Here is a 26,902-nt window from a genome sequence, read left to right as displayed (position 1 = left end):
ATAAATGATGATTTATATAGTTTTAATATGTGCTCAAAAAACTGTCTGCATGAGTCACCATTTTGTGAGCCTTGTATCTCCACCATATCTCCACCGATTCCCACGGTGTAGGGCTCAAATGAAAGCCCTGAAGCAGCACCACAATATGGTATCAGCATGTCACTGAGGCCTTTATGTATTCTCACACAATATTGTAAATAGTAAAAAATGCAAAAACATGTGGACAGTTTTTTAAGCCACTGTATTATAGACAGCTGGGCTGAAGACAGATGTATGGCAGATATTATTATATAGATGGGTGGGCCGATGTGGCGGTGAAATATGTATTATATATATGGGTGGGCCAAGGTGGGGGTACATTACAGACAGGTGGGCCAATGGGATGGTGAAATATTTATTATATATATGGGTGGGCTGATGGGGTGGTGAAATATGTATTATATATATGGTGGAGGTTCAACAGCTCTGCTAGGCTGCAGAGCAGAAGAAAGAAAGAAGGCTCTCACTCTGGTGAGAGAGGAAGGCCTACTGACTATCTAAATTGTTGGTCAAAATGCACCAGGTGATATGTTTGACCCTTAAGGGAAGCAAGGAAAGCAAGATCCACGAAGTGACACCAGGTCAACTCTGGTGAAGCACACTGGGAGCATGCACACAGGAATGTCGAGCATGTAGGAGCATGAAGTGTGGGAATAATGCACAAGCTGTGCACGAACATATAAGAAACTGGTAGAAGTCATGATGTTAAGAACCATGCTCAAAGGAGAGAGAGACTGACTCAGAGGGGCTTGGCCTCAGCTCGTACACTGTGCCCCTTACCCGAGTATGTGCCCTTCATTTCAGAGGAAGTCCAATGATGGTCTGATGAAGTCTGGAGGACTTCTGGAGGCTGGCTACTCTGGTGGAGAGTGTGGGAGGACTTCCGGAGGAGCGCAGGAAACGTCCAGAGGAGTGCAGGAGAGTTCCAGAGGGATGCAGGAAATGCTCAGGAGAGTTCCCACTGCAAGGTAATACTTCTACAGGAAAACAGGATGGACGGATAGGAGGTCCGGAGTACGGAGGACAGGAGGTCCAGAGGTATGGAGGGCGGAACGTCCAAAGGACAGGATACCAGGATGTCCAGAGGTACAGAGGACAGGAGGTCCGGAGGTCCAGAAGGAATAGGGGCTACATCGGACTTCGTCTGATGTAGAAGCAAATGGAGGTAGACTACCCTAAGGTAGAGTTGGAGGGACAGGAAGTGGACCTAAGTCCGGAAAGAGGGTAAGTGCTGGAAAGGCAAGACTCTAGCCTAGGGAAGCAATCCCTAGACTTGGGACAGAGACATAGGGGACAAATCTGGAGGTCCAGAATTCCGGCCTAGGGAATCCTTCCCTAGGCCTTACAGAAAAGGACAAGACTCAGACGGACTGAAGTCCAGAAGATGATTGGGCAGATCTAAGGTGATGAACAGGAACTAAGATGATATTCAGACTGAGGACTCTACTGTAGTTGTACAGGGGTTATATACTAAAGGCTACCTGAGAGGATCAGTAAGCAAAGGAGTAAGGCTATGTACGAGCATGCAGAAACACATTGGTAAGTAAGACGGAACATAAGTAAATGAACTCGGAGATGAAACTAGTACAAGGATCAATCAGCAAGATGGAAACAGAGATAACCGAGAACCAGAAAGGCGGAGATGCCTAAATGGGGATAGGCGCAGGATCTCGGATGAAGGGTGGGAATGGTCCGGAGATAGTACAGTTAATATCCAGAGGTCCGGAGATCTGGGGATCCAGAAGGCAGGGCAGAAACAGGACTGAGATATGTGAGGTGGTGGATGTAGTCCGGAATCCGAGGAGGTAAAGTCCGGATGTCTTGCTGGACGGAATGTGCATAGGGTGGACAGGATAGGGGATCCAGGAATGAGTCAGATATGGGGTCCAGAAACAGGTCCGGAAAGCGTGGGAATATGATGGGATCTATGTCTGGCATATGGGATATGACACATGAGGTCATGAACTGAGGCTGCTGAGTGGACTGGTGATGATAATAGACTTGCTGCTGGGGACTAGGACTAAGACTGATGCATACTGACTGAAGATGATAGATTCTGACTCTAGACACTAACTACTGGATGCTAAGTGACATGATGGTGGTAGCTGTCTGAAAACTTTTTCCTAGTGCGCTCTCAGGGCTTGGAAGCGAATAGGGAGTGCTGTATGTATGTAAGTGATGTAAGAAAGGGTCCATGATGAAATGATGTATCATACAATGCTAAATATGGTCTGATAATGAGAATAAATGAAAAGGGACGCACCAGGGGACTGGTTGGACAATGGATGGATGCTCTGGGATGCTGCATGACAAAGTGCGACCAAGCATGGGAAGAGCACACTAAGCACATGCGCAGGAATGCATCGCATAGTGCAGGAAAGTGTCGCACCTCTGGCACATTTTGCAGGAAAGTCATAGCTAGTGAGTTGCACACTGTACCAATCATGGTGAGTTGTAATATGGGCGATCTAAGCCTAGAGCAATCTCATTCTCTACAATGGGTGGGCTGATGGGGTGGTGAAATATGTATTATATAGACAGGTGGGCTGATGTAGGGTATATTACATAGATGGGTGGGCCAACATAGGGGGATATCATATAGCAACATGGGACAGTTTCTCCCAAGGTCCAGCAGATGATTGAGAAACTGTCAATGAGGTCAAAGAACACAACAAGGGATAAGAGAAAGAGATACTAACACTGATCCAAGCCACTCATCGACAGATTTTGATATTAGAATGTCACACTGATTGTGAGTTGGAAGGAATGGAACAAGTCAGAAAAGCACTAGTTGGGTTCAACATTATAGTTAGAAATCATAACAATCCTCACTATCTCAGAGGGATAATGTACACCTACAAGATGAATTGGATGATTGAAGTTCAAGCTGTAAATTCTATCTTTTGGGTCCAGAGGACATTGTGAAATGTTTTGAGTTGTTAAATGCTTGTAATAGAATGGACAATTGGCTACAGTATTCAAAGCTTGCTGGATAGTGGTTAGATGCAGTCAAGTTGAAAGGACATGCAGGTGCTCATCTGGCTGCACTGGCACAACAAGGTTGCTGTGTGGCCTAGTGCCCACAGGAGTTATTTGTGTAAGTAATCAAAAATCTTGAACACAGCTGTTAAATGCTAGTTGATTGCTTTAAGGATATCAATAACCTCTCAAGAATCATGTGGCCTTCATGAAGCACATTCACACAGGAAAGGAGTTGACTTAATTGAGGAATCAAACAGGGTACACTGGCTGTGTTTGTTTTGAGGAATGATAACACACACCCTCCACTGCTGCTCAATGGCACTAGTAGTACTGTTGTGAGTGGAAGCAATGATGGGAAAGTGAGGTTGTGGGATGTCAAGACAGAGGTCATTGCCAAATTTTAGACAAGACACATTGATTAACAATTATGCATTTATGTGTCATCACTAGCACTATGCTGGACTCCAATAGTGAGTGAATTCTGAGTGGACACAAATACAGGATGTCAAGAGTGTAGAAACCTGGATTTTGATGAGAATGGAGGATGCAAAGACAGCCAAGTTGCTTGGTTGGAAGACAAGCTTATCTCCACAGCATCCAACTGCTCAATTAGGATATTCAACACTGCCACATGGAGGCAAGGACACAGACTTTTGTCAACCACCATCACTTTGTTTTGGAATGACCACCTCCTTGTGAGTGGATCGCAGGATAACACAGTGTGCTTGTATGGTCCATCAATTCCATCCATTTAGCATTTTTATGACATCCTATGTGTGACAGAACTTTAATAATTCTTCCTTATCTTCTGTTTATGAGCACACTAGATAGGGTCAACATCTTTGAACCATGGATCACTGAGCAGTTCAGCAGCACTAGCCCTGTTGGCAGGATCCAGATGCAAGCACCTCCACATCAGTGTAGCCATGGGTACCACTTCTTCCTTCCCTATGACATGGTAACATCTAATGGCCCTCTCAATTGGAAAAACTGGGATTGGTACCTCTGCTATAAGGTTACCTGGATGCATGAAATTAAAACTGGCACCAAGAAGTAAGGTAATGCTCACAGTCTGCTTTAAAGAACTGGGCAGATCGTTGACCAGCATTAAGTTGCTCTGGGCTGAAGTCTTCCTCTGTGTAAATCATCATCTGACATAGCTGAGAAGTTGTTGGATCAAGGTTAAGTTCTGGTAGTGGCTCTAACTTGAAAAAATGGCAATGGGTGACAACCTCAAAGATCTGAGGATGGTTCATTTTGTAGGATGTAGCAGCAGATCTGAAGAAAAGTACTGACCAGACATCCAAATGTCCATATATCTACCTTTTCATTCCATGGTGATCATATGATAACTTCAGGTGAACAAAGATCAGGTACAGTGATCTCATCAGTGATGTGGTTGGCAATAGGCTGGGCTGTGGAACTTCAGCTCAGACAAATGAGGTGTTAGTGCATTGATAGACTTGCTACTGCCAAAGTCTGCAAGTATGAATGTCCTCTGCATGGCCTCCTCTAGAGTAGGTACTGGAAGTGGCTGTGACACTGCAGCTTGCATCATACCATCATGAGACTCTTCTGGAGGGTGTCAACAAGATGGATTGGACTTGAGTAACTTGTCCAAGTCAGCAGTAGACATGCAAGCATTGAAGAAGATGTTGGAGAGGTGTAGATCAGTGTGGACTATGCCACAGCTGTGTGCATGGGCAATTCCATGGAGGATGTGTAGAAGAATGTGTTTAGCAAGGGGAAGAGGGAAGATTGGGCCACAAGTTTCATCCAATTTGCTTACATCTCCACCTAGGACCTGGGTAACAAAGCAGAGATGTTCCCCTGCACTGCCTTTTCCAGGGATTACAAAGTCAGATAGGAGTTGAAGACAGTGTGGGTTTGGCAGGGATGAAACCTGCTTGAGAATCATCCACTCTGGAAGGTGGTTTTGTTGAAACAGATTGGTTAGTCTGCCAATAAGTATCTTGATAGCAACATATGAATTGTTTCTAGAAGGTACCAGCATTCAGAATTGTCAAAAAGAACTGACTTTTGACATACACTGTGTCATGGGCAAGCCAAACACTTGAAGTTGTGCCCCACCCTAGTTTTCTGCAAATGATGTAGCGGTTGTTGGGGCCAATTGCTTCATTAAACTCAAGCTGTGGCCAGCCAAAACCATCCTGAGCCGGCAACCCAAGTGGCTCCTCAGTAAATGTCTGAGAGCCTACACGAAATTTCATTTTTCCATCAGCATCAATGGTCTGGGAGACATCTGGTCAAACATGATTGGGCTTGTGGAGAAAACCTTGTCCTAGGCCGGGGAACACGAATCAAGTTCACAAGTCGATTAAAGCGAGGGAGAGAAAGGCACATATTGTTGTGAGAGTAAGCAATCAATCAGTGATAGTTACGCAAGAAAGGGGCGGAGTCTGTGCGTCCATGGATTTGTGACGATATGACATCAACGTGACTAGGATTTGAATCCGACAAACCTTGCCAGTCTATTATATTATGTAGTGAGGCGCGACTAGACTTTAGTCTTCGTGTAGGCGGCATGCATATGAACTCTTCTCTTCATACCGTGCTTGCATGTTTTTTTGTCTTAGCAAAGATTCTTTGCGTTTTGCACAAAATCAGAGTTTTGCCGTCTAGATTTGTATCTACCTCAATTTGTACTCAGACATATATCTGTACGTATCTACCTTATTCTTGTCGATTTTCACTGGGCAATAGGCATGAACTCGCACCGTCAACTCGTCCAGTACAGTGACCTAGAACAATCCCAAACCAATGGCGCCAGCAGCTCAGCAGCAGCTTCTCATTCTCGTCAATCGCCTCCATCCAAAAAACGCAAGAGGTCAAACCAAAAAGCCAAACGCCCCAGAAAAACTGCTCACTGGGATGAACCAGGAGACAATCAGATGAACTACGACGACGCCAGTGCCCATGATGAGGATGGTGAAATTGAAGAGGAGGAAAGTCGGGAGCTCACACACGAAGAAATATGGGACGACTCTGCGCTCATCGACGCTTGGAACTCTGCCACAGCAGAATATGAGGTACGTCCAGCAAGTGCTCTTACATCTGTCGCTATTGACACTCTTGCCAGGTGTTCCACGGGAAAACGCAAGACTGGAAGTCGACCACTGTCAAGAAATCCTCCCTGTGCGTAACCTTATTCATGAAAAATGTAATCTAATTGTGTTCAGATGGTATAACATCCCCTATAATAGTTCGAAGGAGAAGGCCAAGACAACTAATTCAACAAAAGTAGCGTCTGCAGAGGCCGCCAGTCAGGCTGCCGTAGCTGAAGAGGAGGACTCTGCCCCGCTTGATTTCAACACATTCGTCCCATCGTATGATCCATCGCTGCCAGTACCATCTGAGGCTCCAACGGCACCCGAGCCCTCGTTTTTCATACCTGCACCTTCAACCACTATGGTAAGCCGCGACGAAGCTTTCAGCCGTGCGCTAAGTGCGATGTATTGGGGTGGATACTGGACCGCAGTATACCATGTAAGTCCTTTGCGAGCTTGTTGCTGGGTGCTACTTATTCATTGGCCTGCTTGCAGTGCCAAAATCAGCATGCCTCTCAGGAAGCTGTCGAGGAGCAAGATCATCAGGAATACGAAGAAGATGAAGAAGAAGCTCTTGAGGATGATGCTGAAGATTTGGTACCTACTCAGCGGTAATTGTCAAAAGTCATTGGAAAGGTGCGGACCCCTGGCGAGCTATGAAACTAAAGGTGAGGATCCGAAGTTACGGGATCATTCACTGCTCATCCGTGTGCTACCCGAGGCTGTGGCATATTAATGAGATCAATGAGCAATTTAACAACATCATCGGAATGAGTGCGTGCGATAGCGTGTTCGAAAGATGATGAGATAAAAAAGTGCAGTACTTTAGGAATATATGAGAAAATGCACCTGAAAGGCCTCGACGTGGTCGCATCGTCATTACATGAATGATCTTCAGCCCATCGACACCCAGGCTAAAGTTGAGCGTGCGATGAGATGCGCAGGCATGAGCAGTCTAGTGTGCGCGCGGTCCGTTCCTCCAGGTTTCATGACAATATGATAAACAAAGATCAACGACACACAGAACTACTACTCTAACCTAATTTACCATATTTACAAAGCAATTTCGACATCCAATCTCGCCAGATACGAGTACACATCAGGAGACATCCTATACTTAAGGATACCAGCAAATACCATCAGCGATCTCGATTTTTTCCTGAGTGCTGTCAATGTCTGCAACGAAAACATAGTGAGGACACGAAGCATGATGTAGCTATCGAGTACAAACCATTTGCCTCGTAGTTTCTGCAGTAGCAGAATTTTTGATGGATTGGTGAACCGCCGCTAATGCTTCCATAGTCAGTGGCAAATAGACTTGTAGATTGCGTTGCAGGGCATCATGCAAGTCCTTGAACTCCTCGGCCTTCCGCGTAATCTTTGCAACATCCCCATCGAGAGGAATGAGATCCGTGGACTCCATAATCTACAATAATCGTCAGCATTTGGTCGGATCAGGGGATTGGGATGAAATCGTACCTCAAGCACAACATCAAACCGTCCAGAGCTCTTCGCATTGAGCGCTTCCCTGATGCGCAACAATCTTACGGCAGCATCTCGGTCCTTGCCCACGGCCCGGTTCGTGCGCTCATAATGTCTCAAAATCTCAACGGCCGTGCGTTCGATGATTTTGCCTTTCTCTGTTTCACCTGCTGGCTGCGCCAGGGTGTTGCCGAGCGCCTGGGCGAGACATGAAATAACAGTGCCGTAATCCCCAGCGAGGTTGTAGAGCTTGATCGCCTCAGGAATGCGGTCGTTTTCCTCGGAGTCACGGGCGGCGCGGATGAGGATCTGTTCGTTATACTGGGCGGTGTTTTGTAGATGGAGTAGGGTAGCGCCCTGTTCGATGACGCCACTCTGCAGGAGGGGTGAGCCATGTTTAGTAATAAGCGAATTGCAAATTGGAACATACGAATCGCGTGCCGTCGGGTCTGAATCCACCAACGAGCTCTTCCCAGGCGGGACCTGAGTGAGCGAGAACGATGATACGCCTCACGAGCTCCCAAGCGGTCTCTACGTTCTCTCTGCCGACGCCATCGCCTTGGTCTGCCGAGAGACAGACGCAGTAGACGTACTGCAGTGCTTCTTTCGCGTCCATCTTAACAAACTGGCGTACGTATCGCCAAATAAGCATTGGCAGGCTAAGTGCAGGTGGTGAGAGTGGAGACAAGGTCACTGAAAGTCTAGGTTGGTTACATGTAGGTGCAACTTTTGAGTGCATACGTACAAGGACTGATGTCAGATGTTTCAGCACGAGACGGGACGCGTAGAAGCCCGTGGTATGCAAGCGCGATAGCAAGGTGAACGGCTTCGATTTCTGTTTCTGGATGCTCCCATAGTGCAGCCACAGACTAAGATATGATTAGGATAGAACTCGAATGTGCATAATATTATGCTTACACGCTCAAATTGGCCACACATGAGCAGAACACCAGGCCACACACCCTTCTTTGCACCGTCGAAGTGGCGTTCTCCATAACTCAGGAGAACTTCTGTGAGCCCACGAAGGCCACCCTCTTCCTCTTCATCGACCTTCTGCGTGTCAGCTCACATTCTTTAAGAGCCACAAGAAATCCGCACCATTGCAAGCTGGAACCACAACCAATCCTCGGTTGTCATTGTCACTTGTGGTACTGTTCGCCGCGAAGGCTCCAGTTTACCCATGAGTTTATACAATGCAAGCTTGAATGGGTCTGCAGATGCAGAATGCAGCATGTGGGCATTGTATACTGTTTGCAAGTGATCACGATGGGGTTTGGGTAACCTGGAGAGGTGCTTGGTATATAAAAGACGTTGTTTCTCATGGAAAATTCTTACCGTCTTTCTGGCGACTCGACCCACGAGCGGAAGTGGCTTATGAAACTGTCTTCGCGATGTTCAACGGCTTGCTGCGACTTCAAGGCTTCATCAAGGGCCTCTTGTGCGTGACCGGTGCGTACAAGGTAGTACAACTTAGCCCACAAAGGTTGACCAGCAACAAGCTGTGTGACTCGACTGTCAGATAGAATGAAAGCTCAGTATGAATTGTACTGACCTCTATCCGATCTTCCCACTGCCCGTTTTTGTAATATCTCATCAGGAGGAAGGCGCGAATTTTGTTTGCTACACTAGGGTCTCCTCCAAGGCGGGCTTCCATAGGTCTTGACTGGATCGTGCGTTCAATGATATCCCAAAATTGATCCTCGAGTGCTTCTCGCGAGCCTTTGGCAATCTGTGTCCGCAGAGCTGCAGCCTCCCGGGAGTCGCTATCCCCCAGGTACACCCGCGCGTATTTGCGCTCGAAAAGCGGAGCGTTCAAGATGTGAGCGCCTGCGTGCTCCACAGGAGGTAGAGCAGGAGGTTCGCCAGTAATCTTCGCAAGCACGTGGAAGTTTTGAAACATTTGTTGTGAGGAAGGCTGAATGCATAAAAGTGAGACATTTGGCATTCGACACAGTGAGAAATACGTGCCTCTGAGTTCAAGCTAGCAGCGGCTTGCATGAGGAGATGGATGACGGGACAAGATGTTCCGCGTAACCTTGCAGCGTTCAGTTCGCTGATTGCACGGTCATATGCCATCATCTTGCTCTGCATCTGGAGAGTCAAACTGGGTCCTGTGCTTGCCTGTTTCACATTGTTAATAGGTGAACACCACATATTCGGAGTTTGACTGACCGCCAGCGCTGCCTTTCCATGGAAGCTCTTTTTCATTTCAGCAAGAGCTTTGCTATCATTGGTAGCACGACCTCCCAGCTCTTCAAACACGCGTCTCTTTTTGGCCTCCCAGTCTTTGTGACTGCGCTCCTCAAGCAGACGATAAAAATGCTCCTGAGTTTCCCTCCGACCTTCTTCTATTGTTGAGATAAGATTCTGTTCATGAGCGTGACGAAGATAGCCTGCGACATCTGTGTCTTGGAGGGGCTGGAGGGGAGAGAAAGTTGTCGAGGTATTCAAGTGTGCGATGGAATTGGCAAGGGCAGGGGCATCAACATGAGCCTGTGCCAAAAGGTAATTTCTGCCATGGACGTTAGAACAATATTGCTCAATATGTATATTTGCTTACGCTCGGTCGGCATCGCTAGATGCTCCAGGTTGTCGTGACACGAGCCGACGTGACTGTGCCTCTATCTGGTCTAGTGAAAGGTTGACGGAAGGAAGATCAGGCCGTGAAAGATGCGAATTCAGAGCTCTTGACGAGTTCAGTAATGAAGAAAGGTCGGAGGCCATCGTTGGTGTTATCAAGCTCGGTGCGTACTAGATCAAGAAAAATTTTGGTTAAGCGTCAGGTCTCCAACCTAAGTTTCCAACGTATGAAAGATGAAAGTATGTTCAACGCTTGCTAAGTCGCCGGAGATGATGTTCGGGAACAAAAGTATGAAAACATGTCACGGGACCATCCAGGCACTGCTTCCGCAGTCGCGCATTAGACTGGCAATTCAAGTTGAACACGTTGATTCAACATCACTTATTCAGTTCACAAATACTCATAGCGCGTCTCTGACTTTATTCTTGCTCTTTCGCAGTGACCATGGCGAGAAGGAACCAGAGACGAACGATAACTACACGTCCAGGCAAATTCGACCCAGAGGATGCTCGCCGTGTCAAGCACACCCGCATCGGCGTATGGGACCTCTACGAGGATCGCCAGACTGATATTCCACGCATACCAGGCTCATCAAGATTGGAGACATATGCCCAGATAGTCCAGAGCATGCCCCACGTACTGCGCATGTTAAAGGATATACTCAGCATCAGACAGTGCTGGCTACTACTCTCTGTATTCTTGGTAGTGGAAGTCTTAGCCTCCCTCACACCCGCCATCTCCTTATGGTACGCCCAGAAGCTTTATGTGACCTTAAAACATTCAAATCGCCTTTGCACAGGTACTCTGGACAACTGCTGCGCCTTGTAATGCCCTCTTTGTTTCCATCTGCACTGCCCACTTATTTCTCACCCAGGTAGAGACCGCAATAGAGTCGCGGACTGTGGACACAACAGTACTCATTCATGTTGCAGTAGGACGCGTTGCGTGTACAGTCGCGACGCGTCTTCTCCAATACGCCCGAAGCCGCATCGTCATTCCCATAAACATGTCCATCAAACAATTCTATGCTGGGCACATATTCCACTCAATGGCACGCCTTGACGTGCCCACATTTGAAGACTCTGCCGTTCAAAGGCAGCTCGAGTCTGCGTGGGCGTCCCCTTGGGGCACTAGCATAGCTTGGCAAACCATCCAGAGTTCAACAAACGTCGTAATGACGGTTATTCGTCTGCTCTCTCAGATTTCGGTTCTATTTACAGTCTTGCGCGAGCAGCAAGATGGTCCCCTGCTTGCAGTCCTCAGCTTCTCGCAATCTATATTTCAATGGTACAGCACAAGCAAAGGAGTGTTTGGCTCCTTGGGTAGGTCAACAGCCCGTGCTGTGAGCATTTCACTGAGCCAAACATGTAGTTTGGGCCGCTACCACGACTAATGGAGATTATGTTCGTATGCAAGGCCTTAAGCACTTGGTCGATAACCCTTCACACCGAAAGGAGGTTGTCGCAGGTAACCTCAGCGAATATGTCACCGCACGTATGTCAATGCATCTTGTCGAACGACCTCATTGTGACACGTCATGAGACCAGAATTTCGTGAATCCGCCAAGCGCGTCGGTGACGATGCGGGCGAGTTCCCAGAGTTGCGTCGAGCCCATACTATCAAGGATCGTTTGAGTATAGCGTCCATCCTCCGCGAACCGATGCGTGAACTACCCCAGGTACTCAATACCGACTTGGAAGTTGAGGAAGCTGACTAAATCAACCAGATCGTCTTCACCTTGCGCGCAGTGCAAAAACCAATGACCATCCCTCTCTCGTTGGCATCACTCACACTCATCAATCAGACATCTAACTCGTTCAGCGGCACGCTTTTCTCACTGTTCGGAGAGTCATTCTCTCTTGCGGAGCAGTTTGCCAACGTACGCAAGCTATATGAGATCGAGAACGTGCAGAATAAGGTAGTGGATGGCGCAGAACCGTTTCCCGAGAACCAGCAGGCTCTCAAGAGTGGTATTTCTGTTGAGTTCAGGTTGATCAGCATTCATTACTTTCTTCAACCGTTTCTGATGTATGTATGCTAGGAATGTTTCGTTCCAATACCCTGGTGCAGAGGGTTATGCTCTCCAGAATGTTTCGTTCACAATCGGAGCTGGTCAACTTTGTGTAAGTACCACATCTTTTGTGATGCTCTTCCTCACCGTGTTTGTAGGTTATCGTCGGGGTGAACGGCTCTGGAAAAAGCACAATCTTAAAACTCATCTGCCGCATCTATGACCCGACGGAGGGCACTATCTTTATTGATAACCGTGACATCAAGACCCTCAGACTAGCGGACCTCCGCGCTGCCATGTCCATTCTCTTCCAAGACTACACACACTTTCCCCTCTCGGTGAGCCTCGCCCTCGCACATCCCAGAAGCAAAGTACCTGACGTACATGCAGATAAGCGAGAATATTGGACTTGGAAACCCCGCCCTTGCACACGACTACGACAAGGTCCGCGAAGCCGCCCGTTTGGGCGGCGCAGAACACTTTATAGATAAGCTCCCTGACGGATTCGATACTTACCTCGACCGCCCAGTTAAGGACTACTATGCGGGCCTCCCTGAAGGCACTACGACGCTCTTTGGTAGATCAGTCGACTACTCCCGCGTGCGAGGTGTTGGAGGTCTCCGTGCTTCTGAGGCTTCAAGCCTCAGTGGTGGACAGATGCAACGACTTGCAGTGTATGTCTTTCTTTTGAGCAAAATTGGGGTGCCAGTGTTGACTATTCGAATAGTTCTCGCACGTTTATGCGCTCATTGGTCTCCGAGACAGAGTCTTCCGCGGGCATGCTGTTATTCGACGAGCCGAGCGCCTCTTTGGACCCTACGGCTGAACACGGTGCGCTGCAGTACATACCCAATTTGGGATGACTAACACCTCTCTCGAAATAGATCTTTTCGAGCGTCTAAGGAATTTAAGGGGCAACAAGACCATGATATTCTCATCACATCGGTTCGGGAACCTCACCCGACATGCAGATCTCATTTTGTGACCTTTAGTCTGCCTCCACCTTGACGATGGCGCTAACGTAGACCTTACAGAATCATGGACGAATCTGTTGTCCAGGAAGAAGGCACGCACGACGATTTATTGAAGAGAGGGGGAGAGTACGCTCGTATCTGGAATTTACAAGCGAGAGCTTTCATTTAACGAACCAGAGACGAACCGCACGTTATCCAATACCACGATTATTAATCGCAGAACCACTCATGCGTGCGTCCATACATGGAATTGTCCAGACTCAAACCCATGGCAGTGCGTGTCAATGAATCTTGGCCTATTGCGCCACGCAGTCATTCACGCAGGCCAAATGTGTACAAGGATATTTCACATAATATTCCTGAAACTGTTGATGCATTCCTTTTACTAAGCGCCTGTCTGGCTTGGCTGCGGTCATACTTTGCAATTCCACTGCTGAACAATTGCTAGCCGGTGCCACGCAGACAATGATGCTCTTCGGCTGCATTCGATATCTTACACATGCAGACTAAGATGACGGTTGAACGAGGCGATAGTCCAGTGATGTATGTCATTTTCACGACTAGGAATCCCAGATGCGGTTTGCATGGTACGGTGGAGTGACACCTCGACTCGAATGCTATCAGATTTAACATCGAGCACTGCATTCGAAAAGCTGTAGCGGTCACAGTGCCTTTCCGGCTGTGAGGCAGTACAAAGACGCCAATGTACGCACCTCTGCAGCTTAGAGTCTACAATAAGGCCATTTCGAACACCATCAACCTCCGCGAGACATGGCGGTATCATGACACTGCACATTTATCAAATAATTTGATCATCACAGCCGACCGAGCGCTTGGAGACGCTATAAATACAGTTCTGATCTTCCCGATAGACGATAAGAGGCTTGAAGGGACATAGCCTCATGGCTGTGCATCTAATGATGCAGTTTAGCGCTGCGAAGCAGGATAAAAATGCCGAGTATAATCTGTAGCTCAAGATACCCACAGTGATTATCGCCCGTGCTTAACACCATCGAGCTCACTATAATGGCAGAAGAAGCAGAGCACCCCATCGTTTCAAAGACCGAACCTACTCAAACGTTTGAAGATCATGAAAATACCGATACCGTACTCGCACTCTCAGTCTTTCCCGACGGACGACATATGGTGACGGGCTCGGCGGACAGGATGCTTCGTCTGTGGGACTTGAAGGGTCGCACTGTGTTGAAGAAGATAGAGGGGCATCGCGGCCGGGTGCGGGCAGTGGCCGTGGCCATGGCATCACAAGACAGACAATTGATAGCCAGCGCTGACAACGGAGAGGTCATTTTCTGGGACAGAGACACTGGCGAATCTCTCGTCCCTGCCATCAAGGCCCACTCCACATACATCCGCTCACTGGACTTCTCGCCAGATGGCACGATGTTGGCGACTGGTTCGATGGACCATACGGTGAAGTTGTGGAACACGGAAACGTGGCAGCAACAAGGAAATCCAATCAACTGTAATGCGGAAGTCTACAGCGTTCGGTATTCGCCATCGGGAGAACTACTTGCCATTGCGACAAACTCTGATATCCAAGTTTGGAATCCACTGGGAACAAGAGATTGCATAGCGCACTTCAAGGATCACATGCACAAACTCTATGTAGGGATCACCTTGCCACTCGCCTGGATGCCCGATGGCACACGGCTTCTTTCAGGCGGGTGTGGATTGGATCCAACTATAAGGGAATGGGATATATTCACTAGGCAGCAGGTCGGTGATCCATGGAAGGGCCACAATCACGACATCAACGCTATTGCCGTGAACTCTGATGGTACTCTGGTTGCCTCCGCGTCTACAGACCAACATGTTCGCCTCTGGCAACTCTGGGATCGAAAAACCATCGCCATATTCCAACACTCTAGCTTGGTGCGCTGTATCGCTTTCTCCGTGGATGGCAAGCGTATCCTCAGCGGAAGTGACGACAAGAAGATCTCGGAGTGGACAGTACCCGAGCACACTGCATGTGATGTGAAGGCATGTGCCTATTCTTGATTTATATGACTTGTTGCGACCTTCTTCATGCAGATGCTCACTTTAAACACAACGGCACGCAATGCATGCATAACTGGAGACTTGTCTAGAGCTGAAGAGCTGCTAACACGAGAGATCGACGCTGTTGCCAACAACTACAACTCCTATGCTAATCGCTCATTTGTTATGGCACGAAAGCATAACTGGGACCGCGCGCTTCATGATGCTTCCAAGGTTAGATGGACTGACCTATGACGGCTCTTTACCGCAAGCTGATTTTGATCGTGACATAGTCCGTCGATATCCAACCCTCGTTCACGGGCTACATCTCCAAGGGCATCGCCCTCTGCGGGAGAAAACAGGTCCGGGACGCGATCAAAGCATTTGACCTCGTGTCCATGTTCACGAACGGAGATAAGGCCAATCATTTCCTTCTCTTGATCAAGGCATGTTAAATAGTTCTTACATACTCCATGCTTCATGGTTGTTTATTGTTTTTAGGCTGCCGCACTTTTCAATGCAGATCAACACGAGGAGGCAATGATGCGCATCCAAGAGCTGGCCAAAGCTTGTCCGAGTGCCGATACTCGTGCGTGTTGGATCGTGGAGGTAATTGTATTGTCTACTTATTCAAGCCCAAGCCTGTGCACTGACTCGGGTTTTCTAAACTTCGCACACCAGGCATATCTACATGTTCAACTTGGGAACCATGCCTTAGATGATGCGCGTCACAATGAAGCTGCTAACCACTTCACTGCCGCTGTCAGCACCAGCGGTTCTTCATCTAAATTAGCCATTCATTCCAAATATGAGGACTTTGTTGTGGTGCGTTGATGAGACGACCAAAAATGCTTTTCACGACCAACTACATACTCTTTTGCAGCTCTTCGGGTGGGACCTCAAATCGTTGTGGGAAACTGCAAACAAGAAACTGTGCGTTGCACTCCTTCAGGCAAATAAACTTGGAGAAGCCCTCGAAGCACACCGACACATGATGGACAAGTGTGACGAAAGTACAAAGGCCAGCTGCATTGATTGGTCTACTGGCAAGTTTTTGTAACATCAATCACGCCACAATCCTCACCTGTACTACAGATTTCAAACAACAATGCAGTGCGCTCTATCATGCTGAAGGAGACGCCGCGCGCAGTGCTAGTGATTATGACCAAGCTATTACCCTATACTCGGCGGCGATCGACCTGGACCCCGCAAGCGACACCATCTTTATAAAACGCAGCAAGGCAAAGTTGGATATGAAGTTGTGGGGGGATGCGCTTCTCGATGCACAAAAAGTGCGAGAAGCATTTGTTGTTTCGTGGACAGTGCTTATTTTTGTGACACAGGTCATCGAACTCAACCCATCGTCTCATATTGGATACGAGTTGAAGCATGCAGCACTTCATGGTGCACAACGCTATGATGCATCCATTGAGGCCTTCCAAACCATGCTTCTTCAGTTGGAAAATGCCCCCGACACGCAAACACGACGTAAGCCCCGAATAAATACATGTATTGAGATGACTTACTTCTTTGTACAGAAATGCGCCAGCAGTATCGCAGTCCAGCTGAAGCAGAACGTGATATCCGAGAGGTCATTCACACTCAACTTACCGACACTCCACACCGTCTGCTTAACACTATCACTGGGCTCTTGTGTGATCGAGAAGCGCAGATAAGCGTCTTCAAAGCGAGCACAGAGTACAAAGAGCTTGTTTCATCAACAATAAAGCATACGCACCTCCAAATGGAGCGCATCGTAGAAGTGGTGGCGACATACTTCCGCTGTGTCATGCTCTCACACCGGTGGGAAGAGAAGGAACCGCTGCTACCAGACATACAGGATAAAGTCGTGTACGAGTTGGAGGCAGTTGGCGGCATTGTAAAATTGCAGTCGTTCTGCAGAATTGCTCGCGAGGCGCATTGTCGCTGGGCATGGATGGATACATGCTGCATCGACAAGAATAACAACACTGAGCTCCAAGAATCGCTCAACTCCATGTTTGTCTGGTACCGCCACTCAGCGCTTACGATTGTCTACCTGTCGGATGTTCCTCCTTCGTCCAAGGCTGGTGCATTGGCAAGGAGTGCTTGGAATGGACGAGGGTGGACGGTTCAAGAATTCCTGGCTCCCAAAGTCATTCTCTTTTATCAGAGCAATTGGACTTTATATCTCGACGATCACTCTCCCAACCACAAGGAGTCCACTGTGATCATGCAGGAGTTGGAGGATGCCACGGGAATAGATGCAGGGACCCTCGTTGCCTTCCGTCCAGGAATGATAGGCGCCCGAGAGAAACTGCAATGGGCGTCAATACGTGTCACCACCTTGGCAGAAGATATTGCTTATTCATTGTTCGGCATCTTCGACATCCACTTACCAGCGATCTATGGCGAGAAGATGCAAAATGCCCTCGGGCGGCTTTTGCAGGAGATCGTGGCTCAGTCGGGCGACATCACTGCTTTAGACTGGGTCGGAAAATCATCAGAGTTCAACAGTTGTCTACCGGCCAGCATTACGTCGTATGAAGCTGCGGCATGCAAGCTGTTACCTCCGCCCGAAGATGAAATTCAGGCATTAATCTCCACACTGCGAAACGACGTGACTGCGGAATCGGCTTCGGAACTTTATACCCTGCTCTCCAATCTGAGCGCTCCTAGTTTCGCGCATCGTCGACTACACCTCCCTTGCATTGTATTCCGTGTCACGGAAATTAGGCGGAGCCAGGCTCGAGACGAACAGTCATATTTCACATATGAAGTCAAGGCAGATGGGTTGCGTGATCTCTCAATCAAAACGGGGGAGAGACTTGTTAGCTTTTCGCCGGCACGACCCTTCCAGAAGACAGTCTGGCTTGTCCGTCCGTGGAACCATAATCTCCTGGATCTGCCTGCAGATGATACGCAAATCATTGAAGATGATACACAGGGCGTCAAAGATGTGTTCGTTCCCCAGTCCACTTCACAGAACGAAAAGAGGCTGATTGATACGGACTCTTATTCACGAGCATTGCGATTGATTGTTCGCCTTGGGCAGCAATTCAGTGCATTTTTGCTCATGCAGCAGCGCGGCGGAGAATATAAGAGAATCGCATCGGATCAAGATATTATTGCACAAGTCGAAGACATGGCTTCTATTCATAGCACGATGGACGTTAGGCGATTAGAGGTAGTGTAGCGGTCGTATCGTAGCATTCCGAAGAACAAAAAGCTGCAGGCTTTCACCTACACAGGCCTTGACGAGTGACGTTACAGTGCCTGTGCAACATGCACATCGCTGGACTCTGCTTAGGTTGTCACCACACCACGCCATCAAGTATCCACCTACCCATTAATGCAAAAACCCCGCTTGGTTTCGAGCTTTGCTTAATGCTTTCATTAACTTGGAAGAGTTTCTTAACAAGAACCTGCAGCGTTCCCACTATCGACCACAATATTTGTTCCATTACCTGGCAGTAACGACAACGATGAACCAGTGCACGCGCATCCGCAAAACCCTGAGTGGCTATGGAACAATTACGAACAAATGAGTATTGTGAAGGTTTGGACAGGAGTTACCTTGCGGAGCAAGGTCTATGAATGCGGCGTGACCTGTGGTGGTAAACATCACAAAATATACACGTGATCATCGCGAACCGTCTGACACCAGACACACCAAAATGAATTAGACTGCGTTATTGCTGATTCTGCACAGAATTACATTATGGCGAATGAGATAATGGTACAAAGTATCTTCAAGAACGATCCTCCCGAACAATAATTACACTACTTTTTTAATATCCATCCGGCAAACTCATTTCATCACTGGCCCTCACACATATGCCATGCTATGAACGGCCCGAGGTTCGATAACAGCGCGAACAATTAACCTCGAGGTTGTTTCAACCACGCTGATGCAAAAGCACACAGCATATGCGAGGATGGTATGTGCTCCAATATCCAGAGCATACGAGAGCGCGAATGCGTCCAAATTGATTTATACCTGAAACCTGTCCAAGATATGAAAAAATGCATAGTGACAAAGACTACTCGCCTGAATATGAACCACGACTCCAATTGATCGTCTGACCTGCGATTCTACAAATGTAGCTGCTTGCCGTCATTTCTGTATGAAAGTCAACAGCCTGGCGCATTCCGCAATTAGATACGAGCAAATGACTAACTCAGATTATGTCATCACAACAGGTGTCATGGACTTCATTCACAGCGGACAATACGACGAACGAACGACATAACCATTATCAAAAATGCGGCAAAAGAGAACACAGAAAGTCCGTAAGTTAATTGTCAGACAAACAGCCCAAGCACCAATTTCTTAACTGACCACTCGAGGAATTTTGAGAGCAGCATCTCTCAACCGTTCTGCTAACAGAAGTGTATCTGCATACACCACTGTAGTATCTAAGTCGCGTGCCATTTTCTGAGCGATTCCTCAGTAATAAATTAGGGTAAAAGACGCCAACATATAACTAACTGACGTACGATTAAACTCTGCTGGATCTGCACATAACACTTGATCTGCAAGGATGGTAAGAGAGTATAAATCATTCGAGACCCGCTAGACTCAAAGGCTTCTTGGACAGCGGCCGCAGTCTGAATGAAGATATGAGGAGTGCCGCGAGATTGGTGTTCGACTGATGAGACACTCATCAACGATAAATAATGCACATCACGAATTAAACATACTAAATATAAAAGCACATTCGGCGTTGGAAGTCTTCAGCAATTCGAACACGCTAAGCTGCATCGTAGACCCCTTCGACACCCTTTGGAAGATCTTCGTATAGAAGACGAAAGAATGCGAGAACTGGTAGAAGACACCGAGAGACGTTTTAATGAAGGTGAATATGGACCCATATGAAAGTTTACAGCCTTTTGTATCATGCTCAGAATGTTGTGCGTCTGAACGGCGAGTAATCAAAGATATTTGGCCCTGTTGATATTGTGGGCAAGTCAAATTAAGCGAAAGAGCTCCGCAAGGTAAAAAGTCGGCAACGCCGACCCCTAGTGAGAAAGTTCAAGTCAAATAAATATTGGACACCTAGGTGCCTGTGCGGCTGTAAGGCGCCGTAACATGCTGTAAGCGCCTGTAAGAACATACAGCACTATGCTAAATTTAGGGTTTTGCTGATGGGCCACTCCTTGTTCAACGCCACACGCAGTTCGCATTGCTTTTGTATGTACGTCGGGCCACCCGCCTGAGTCAAACTGTCGCATGTGCATTTCCGGGCCTATCCCATAGAATCCCTCTAATCAGCAAAAAAAATAGACCCTCTTGGCAAATCCGCAGGCGGTACGCCTGAGACACTAAAATATCAATGGGCCTGTTGGTGCACCGCTTGGCTCACCCAATGTGGGTCATGCAGGTCGAATTCCCACTGCCTCATCGATTCCTGTCATCTGATGTCCATCTTCTTATCCTTTTGACTTTGCTGCAGTGTATAGTCACTTCGGGATTTGCCTAACGCCCACCTCCAAGTCTTGGCCCATGCAAATAGAACACATTCTCGACTTCCCTTTCGCCCCCCTCCACCATCGAGAAAAAGAAAAGAATGACAACGCCTGCAAGAAAAATTGACCCCAAAGATGCTCGTCATGTCAGGCACACCCGCATGGGAATATGGGACCTCTACGAGGATCGCAAGACTGATATGTCCCCCATAGCGTGGACATATGCCCAGATAGTCCAAAGTGTACCGTATGTATCGCGCACGATGAAGGACATACTCAGCATCAGACGAGCTTGGATGCCGCTTTCCGCATTTCTATTAATAGAAGTCTTAGCTTCCCTCATACCTGCCGTTTCCCTATGGTATATCATGACTGAGCTTATTAGCAACTCCCTAGCTGAACATCTTTGCGCAGGTACACCGGTCAACTGTTCAGCCTTGTAATGTCCTCTTTACTTATATATTCAAACACACTTATCTCGCATTTAGGTAGAGACAGGAATGGAGACGCGTACTGCAGGCTCGACAGTGCTCGTTCATATTGCAACAGGGCGTCTTGCGTGCACAATTGCAACGAGCTTTCTCCAACACGCTCGGCGCTGCATAATACCCCCCCTGTACAAATCCATCAAAGCATTCCACAGGGAGCGCATATTCAACTCCTTAATTTACCTTGACTTGCCCACCTATGAAGAGTCGGTTATCGCGGAGAACTTCAGGTGCACATCTTACACTTGGGTCTCTGGCGTAGCTTTTGAGACCGTTGAGATGTTGATGAGTATCGCAACGACAGTCCTTCGTCTGCTCTCTCAATGTTTGGTTCTGATAATAGTCCTGCGGGAGCAACAGGATGTTCTCCTTTTTGCGGTTCTCAGTTTTTTGCAATCTATGTTTTACTGGTATGGCACACCAAAAACAGTGGCCAGATCCTTGGGTAAGTCAACTGCTGATATCGCGAGCATTTGCCTGAGCTACGAATAGTTTGGGCTGCGGCCACGGTCAACGAAGATTATGTTCGCATGCTAGGTCTGTATCGCCTCATCGAGAACAATTTTCACCGGAAGGAACTTGTCGCAGGCAACCTTAGCGAATATGTCGCTGCACGTACGTCGAAGCATTTTACAGGGTAGTCTGAGTTTGACAATCTTGAGACCAGGATTTCACGAATCCGCCGAGCGCATAGGCGATGATGCGGTTGATTTTTCAGAGTTGGAACATACCTGGTCTGTCAAAGATAGTCTGAGCATAGCATCCATCCTCCGAGAAATGATGCACGCACTGCCCCCGGTGTGCTGAATAAACCAACCTAGGAGTCAATGAAGCTGATCAAATCTACCAGATTTTCTTCACCTTGCGCATCGTGCAAAAGCAAATGACTATCCCTCTTTACTTGGTATCACTCATGTTGATCTATCAAATTTCGTTTGGTTTGCCGCTCCCCTTCTCTACGCCTACCCTTCTCGCAGCGAAACTTGCCGATATACGCTCTATATATGCGATAGATGATGTGAAGAACAAGGTGGTAGATGGCCTAGAACCGTTCCCGGAGGACCGGCAGTCTCTCAGGAGTGGCATTTCCATCGAGTTCAGGTTGGTTTTTCATTTTATTTATCCAGGTATTTCTGAAGCATGTAAGTCAGGAATGTATCGTTCCAGTACCCTGGCGCGGAGAGGTATGCTCTCCGAAATGTATCATTCAAGATTGAAGCGGGTCGACTTTGCGTAAGTTCCTCAACTTTTGGGCAGCATGCTCTAACCGTCATTGTAGGTCATTATTGGGATGAATGGCTCTGGAAAGAGTACAATATTGAACCTTATTTCCCGCATCTACGACCCAACAGAAGGCATAATTCTTATCGACAACCGTGACATCAAAAGCCTTAGACTCGCTGACCTCCGCACTGCCATGTCTATCCTTTTCCAAGACTTCACGCACTTCCCCCTCTCAGTGAGCCTCATCCTCGCACAACCCAGACGCAGTGTACCTAACGCACGCAGATACGTGAGAACGTCGGACTTGGAAACCCTGCGCTGGCACATGATAACGACAAGATCCGCGAAGCCGCCCGTCTCGGCGGCGCAGAGGAGTTTGTTGACGAGCTCCTTGATGGATTCAACTCCTACCTCGAGCGCCCTGTGAACAACCACTACGCACAGCTCATTGAAGGTACCATGATGGCCTCTGGGCAGCGCGTCGACTTCTCCGCGGTAAAAAGCATCGGGGGCCTCCCCCCGATTATGTGGGCCTCAGTGGCGGACAAAGGCAGCGGCTTGCGGTGTATGTGAATATGCCTTGACCTTTCCAGTGCTGGTCCTGACTTGTCGAATAGCTCTCGCACATTTATGCGCTCATTGGCCTCCGAGACGGAGTCTTCCGCTGGCATGTTGTTATTTGATGAGCCGAGCGCTTCCCTTGACCCTATGGCCGAACACGGTGCGCTGACCTGTTCCTTCGTGATGCCAGGTTTGAGAGCAATATAACCGATGCTGATGAAATAGATCTCTTCGAGCGCCTCCGGAAGTTGAGAGGTAATAAGACCATGATATTCTCCACTCACCGGTTTGGGAACCTCACCCGGCATGCGGATCTCATTTTGTGAGTCCCAGGCACCTGTGACTCCAATTGCAATGCTCACGCAGGCTGACGTGGTTTGCAGGTACATGGACCAAACTGTTCAGGAACAAGGCACGCATGATGAACTGATGTCGAAAGGGGGAGAGTATGCTCGTATGTGGAATCTGCAAGCGAACGCTTTCACTTAACTACCAGATACCGAGACACACATTGTACGATAACCCGGACTACTTATAAGCATCTATACACCACAGCTATGCAATAGTATAGCCTGGACATACTACGGAAAGCAGTAGCAGATCGCGAGAAAACAACAGAAATGATGATGATATAAATCATTGATTGTTCGATTTGAATTCGATCGATGAGCTTTTGTTGATTTGTCGCTTCTGATGATGAGCTCAGCAAATGTTACATAACTAACAACGGCTCCGGTTCTTGAAGCAAAACTTGAACGTCTCTATTGAATTTGAGAATATAACGCATAACCTAGTCTTTAAATCTCGATCTGGCTGCCAGTCACTCGACACCACCTTCATCTACTCTTTCGTGCCGGTGCCTTTGGCTACTTAGTGTCATCATTCGAACCACTCGATCAATGATTGACACCACGAACTTGTCACAAATCAATCGAATCTCGATACCTGAGGCCTGAGGCTTGAATTGGGGACGCAGAAATCAGTGCCTCGATGTTTCCTGGACTCGTACTCGAGCTGGTGGTATATTCGTTTATGCTGCATGTGGAGCTATGTAAAGGAAACGATCGTTTCGAAGGTGCTCCGAGGAGGACGTAAGCCGGACACAGGATGTCGACGCATAGTACTGGGAATGCGAAACCGTTATACAGCCTAACTCAGGCATCGGTGCGCCGCCGTTGTGAATAAAGATAACAAGAAAATTGCCAGTGATTCGTGTGTCATGTTGCATTCCCATACCACTTGATGTCCATTGCCTTATCTTTGCAGTGCGTGTTTCGGTATTTGCCTGACGCCTGTCTTTTAGCTAGTTCCGAATACTAGAACTTGTCCCTGACTTCTTTTTTCTGTTCTTCTACTATTAGGGAAACGAGACGAATGGCAATACGCGCAGGAAAAGTCGACCCCCAGGATGCTCGCCGTGTCAAGCACTCCCGCATCGGTATATGGGACCTCTATGAGGAACGCCAAACACATTCAAGTTTGCTCCGCATACCGGGCTCATCAATAGTAGAAACATGTGCCCAGATGGTCCAGAACACGCCCTATGTAGTGCGCATGTTAAAGGATGTACTCAGCATCAGACGAGTCCAGATACTTCTTCCCATATTCTTGGTAATGGAAGTCTCAGACTCTCTTATACCCGCCGTTTCTCTATGGTACGTCACAAAGCTGGTGACGACGTACATTCATAATGTCTTTGCGCAGGTACTCTGGACAGCTGCTACGTCTTGTAATGCTCCATTGTCTTTCCTCTGCACTGGCCACTTATCTCGCAGCTAGGTACCTACCGCAATAGAGACCCATACTATGGACCCGACAGTCCTCATTCACGCTGCAGTTGGACACCTTGCATGCAAAGTTGCAGCATGCCTTCTCCAATACGCCCAAAGTCTCGTAGTCCTTCCCATGGATAGGTCTATGAAACAATTCTATGCTGGGCACATGTTCCATTCTACGGCTCGCCTTGATTTTCCCACCATAGGAGACCCTGCCGTCCAGAAGCAGCTCAGCTCCGTAATGCCTAGTTGGCGCCATAGCGTAGCCTGGCAAACCATCGAGATATCAACGGGCATCATAATGACACTTATTAGGATGCTCTCCCAACTATTGGTTCTGTTTACAGTCCTGCAGGAGCAACAGGATGGCCTCTTTCTCGTTATTCTCGGCTGCTTGCGATCTATAATTCTTTGGTATACAGAACCAAACATGTCAAGCTCCTCGGGTAGGTCGATGTATAGCATAGCCGATGCTTTGAGCATTTGTCTGAGCCAGAGATGTAGTTTGGATTGCGACCACTACTGATCGAGATTACATGCGGATGCAAGGCCTAGAACAACTCGTCGATGACATTTCACACCGCAAGGAACTTGTCGCAGGCAACCTCAGCGAATATACCACTGCACGTATGTTGACATACCTTACTTGACACTCTCATGTAATGTGACTGGAGACTAGAATTTCGCAAATCCGCTCAACGCGTCGGCGACGATGCGGGTGACTTCCGGGGAATACATTCTGTCAAGAAACATCTGAGTGTCGTTTCCATATTCCGTGGACTAATGCACGAGCTGCCCCAGGTATTCAGGATTGACTAGGAATTGATGAAGCTGATCAATCAACCAGATCATCTTCACCCTGTGGGTCGTCCAAAAGCCAAAGACAATCCTACTCTCCTTGGCGTCATTCATACTAATCGAAGACACTTCTCGTTCGTTTATGTCCACCCAATTGGTGTCGATTAAGCAGTCCTCTCTTGCGAAGCAGTTTGCCAACGTACGCAAGCTATATGAGATTGAGAATGTGGAGAACAAAGTGGTGGATGGCATAGAATCGTTCCCCGAGAATCAGCAGTCTCTCAGGAGTGGTGTTTCTGTTGAGTTTAGGTTGATTGATATTCGCTGCTTTATCCAGGCGTTTCTGAACCATGTATGTCAGGAATGTATCGTTCCAGTACCCTGGGGCAGAGAGGTGTGCCCTCCGAAATGTATCATTCAAGATCGGAGCTGGTCATCTTTGTGTAAGTAATCCCGCTTTTAGGGCGTTCTCTAAATGTGATTACAGGTCATCGTCGGAACAAACGGCTCTGGAAAGAGCACGATCTTAAAACTTGTCTCCCGCATCTACGACCCAACAGAAGGCACTATCCTCATCGACAATCGAGACATCAAAACTCTCAGATTGGCCGACCTCCGTGCTGCCATGTCTATCCTCTTCCAAGACTACACACATTTTCCCCTCTCCGTGAGCCTCATCCTCACATACGCCAGAAACAACGTATCTAATGCACAGGCAGATACATGAGAATATCGGACTTGGCAACCCCGCTCTGGCACATGACGACGATAAGATTCGTGAAGCTGCACGTCTCGGCGGCGCAGAAGATTTCATCGACGAGCTTCCTGACGGATTCAACGCGTATGTCAGACGCCCCGCAGGAGACATCTACCCAGATTTCCCGTGGACGCCCTCGGGGCAGCCCATTGACTTCTCTCTTGTGCGTAGCGTTGGGGGTATCCATGTCCCCCGGGATTTGAGCCTTAGCGGCGGGCAGATGCAGCGGCTTGCAGTGTACGTGCTCCCCTGACATCTCCAGTGCTGATGTTGACTTTTTGAATAGCTCTCGCACATTCATGCGCTCGTTGGCCACTGAGACAGAGTCTTCCGTTGGGATGCTGTTATTCGATGAGCCAAGCGCCTCCCTGGACCCCACGGCCGAACACGGTGCGCTACCCTGTTTCCTCGAGATGACATGAGATGGTTATAACTGGTGGAGCAGATCTCTTCGAGCGTCTGCGGAAGTTGAGAGGCAATAAAACCATGATATTCTCCACTCACCGGTTCGGGAACCTTACTCGACATGCAGATCTCATTTTGTGAGTTTGTCTTTCTTGAATATTGAATGTTAATGCTCGTGCTTACATGGTTTGCAGGTACATGGACGAATCCGTCCAGGAACAAGGCACGCACGATGAACTGATGAAAAAAGGGGGAGAGTATGCTCGTATCTGGAATCTACAAGCGAAACCTTTCCTTTAATATGCCGGGAC

General features: G+C 48.0%; 7 protein-coding genes across 7 annotated transcripts; 5 read left to right on the top strand and 2 right to left on the bottom strand.

Annotated features, from left to right (window-relative positions):
• Positions 1-3,844: 3,844 nt before the first annotated feature.
• BJ212DRAFT_1565640 (kinase-like domain-containing protein) lies at positions 3,845-5,296 on the bottom strand (the record flags this gene model as incomplete). The annotated part of the gene is made up of 7 exons (XM_041341957.1): positions 5,071-5,296; positions 4,612-5,018; positions 4,492-4,569; positions 4,375-4,436; positions 4,318-4,344; positions 4,091-4,226; positions 3,845-4,041 (listed from the first exon to the last, which is right to left on the bottom strand). The coding sequence occupies exons 1-7, from the start codon at positions 5,250-5,252 to the stop codon at positions 3,845-3,847; spliced, it is 1,089 nt and encodes a 362-aa protein (XP_041198697.1). The 5' UTR covers positions 5,253-5,296.
• A 378-nt stretch (positions 5,297-5,674) lies between these two features.
• BJ212DRAFT_1314052 (uncharacterized protein) lies at positions 5,675-7,046 on the top strand. The gene is made up of 4 exons (XM_041334111.1): positions 5,675-6,071; positions 6,122-6,177; positions 6,222-6,528; positions 6,585-7,046. The coding sequence occupies exons 1-4, from the start codon at positions 5,748-5,750 to the stop codon at positions 6,702-6,704; spliced, it is 807 nt and encodes a 268-aa protein (XP_041198696.1). The 5' UTR covers positions 5,675-5,747; the 3' UTR covers positions 6,705-7,046.
• Positions 7,047-10,441, bottom strand: BJ212DRAFT_1314050 (nucleoporin-interacting protein NIC96). Its single transcript, XM_041334110.1, has 12 exons — positions 10,132-10,441; positions 9,744-10,083; positions 9,540-9,692; positions 9,124-9,486; positions 8,907-9,070; positions 8,670-8,853; positions 8,490-8,621; positions 8,317-8,440; positions 8,002-8,264; positions 7,569-7,946; positions 7,321-7,515; positions 7,047-7,265 (listed from the first exon to the last, which is right to left on the bottom strand). The coding sequence occupies exons 1-12, from the start codon at positions 10,293-10,295 to the stop codon at positions 7,143-7,145; spliced, it is 2,583 nt and encodes an 860-aa protein (XP_041198695.1). The 5' UTR covers positions 10,296-10,441; the 3' UTR covers positions 7,047-7,142.
• A 155-nt stretch (positions 10,442-10,596) lies between these two features.
• Positions 10,597-13,306, top strand: BJ212DRAFT_1259537 (P-loop containing nucleoside triphosphate hydrolase protein; the record flags this gene model as incomplete). Its single annotated transcript, XM_041330035.1, has 11 exons — positions 10,597-10,917; positions 11,027-11,474; positions 11,512-11,646; positions 11,700-11,830; positions 11,879-12,141; positions 12,194-12,275; positions 12,322-12,501; positions 12,554-12,837; positions 12,891-12,994; positions 13,048-13,144; positions 13,198-13,306. The coding sequence occupies 11 exons, from the start codon at positions 10,597-10,599 to the stop codon at positions 13,304-13,306; spliced, it is 2,154 nt and encodes a 717-aa protein (XP_041198694.1).
• Positions 13,307-20,250: 6,944 nt separating this feature from the next.
• BJ212DRAFT_1314024 (uncharacterized protein) lies at positions 20,251-23,495 on the top strand. The gene is made up of 11 exons (XM_041334109.1): positions 20,251-20,944; positions 20,998-21,022; positions 21,072-21,516; positions 21,564-21,686; positions 21,739-21,869; positions 21,922-22,172; positions 22,223-22,304; positions 22,351-22,530; positions 22,581-22,860; positions 22,913-23,178; positions 23,240-23,495. The coding sequence occupies exons 1-10, from the start codon at positions 20,685-20,687 to the stop codon at positions 23,023-23,025; spliced, it is 1,890 nt and encodes a 629-aa protein (XP_041198693.1). The 5' UTR covers positions 20,251-20,684; the 3' UTR covers positions 23,026-23,178; positions 23,240-23,495.
• On the top strand, positions 23,158-23,495 carry BJ212DRAFT_1314018 (uncharacterized protein). Its single transcript, XM_041334108.1, has one exon. The coding sequence runs from the start codon at positions 23,163-23,165 to the stop codon at positions 23,343-23,345; it is 183 nt and encodes a 60-aa protein (XP_041198692.1). The 5' UTR covers positions 23,158-23,162; the 3' UTR covers positions 23,346-23,495.
• A 735-nt stretch (positions 23,496-24,230) lies between these two features.
• On the top strand, positions 24,231-26,891 carry BJ212DRAFT_1258817 (P-loop containing nucleoside triphosphate hydrolase protein; the record flags this gene model as incomplete). The annotated part of the gene is made up of 11 exons (XM_041329974.1): positions 24,231-24,527; positions 24,636-25,077; positions 25,130-25,258; positions 25,311-25,432; positions 25,479-25,738; positions 25,791-25,872; positions 25,917-26,096; positions 26,149-26,423; positions 26,473-26,576; positions 26,629-26,728; positions 26,786-26,891. 11 exons carry the CDS (start codon positions 24,231-24,233, stop codon positions 26,889-26,891), a joined length of 2,097 nt encoding a protein of 698 aa, XP_041198691.1.
• Between the last annotated feature and the right edge of the window lie 11 nt (positions 26,892-26,902).

This window comes from Suillus subaureus, assembly GCF_016647635.1.
Source record: "Suillus subaureus strain MN1 chromosome Unknown BJ212scaffold_2, whole genome shotgun sequence".
NCBI lineage: Eukaryota > Fungi > Basidiomycota > Agaricomycetes > Boletales > Suillaceae > Suillus > Suillus subaureus.
This window is presented reverse-complemented; position numbering and strand designations above follow the sequence as displayed.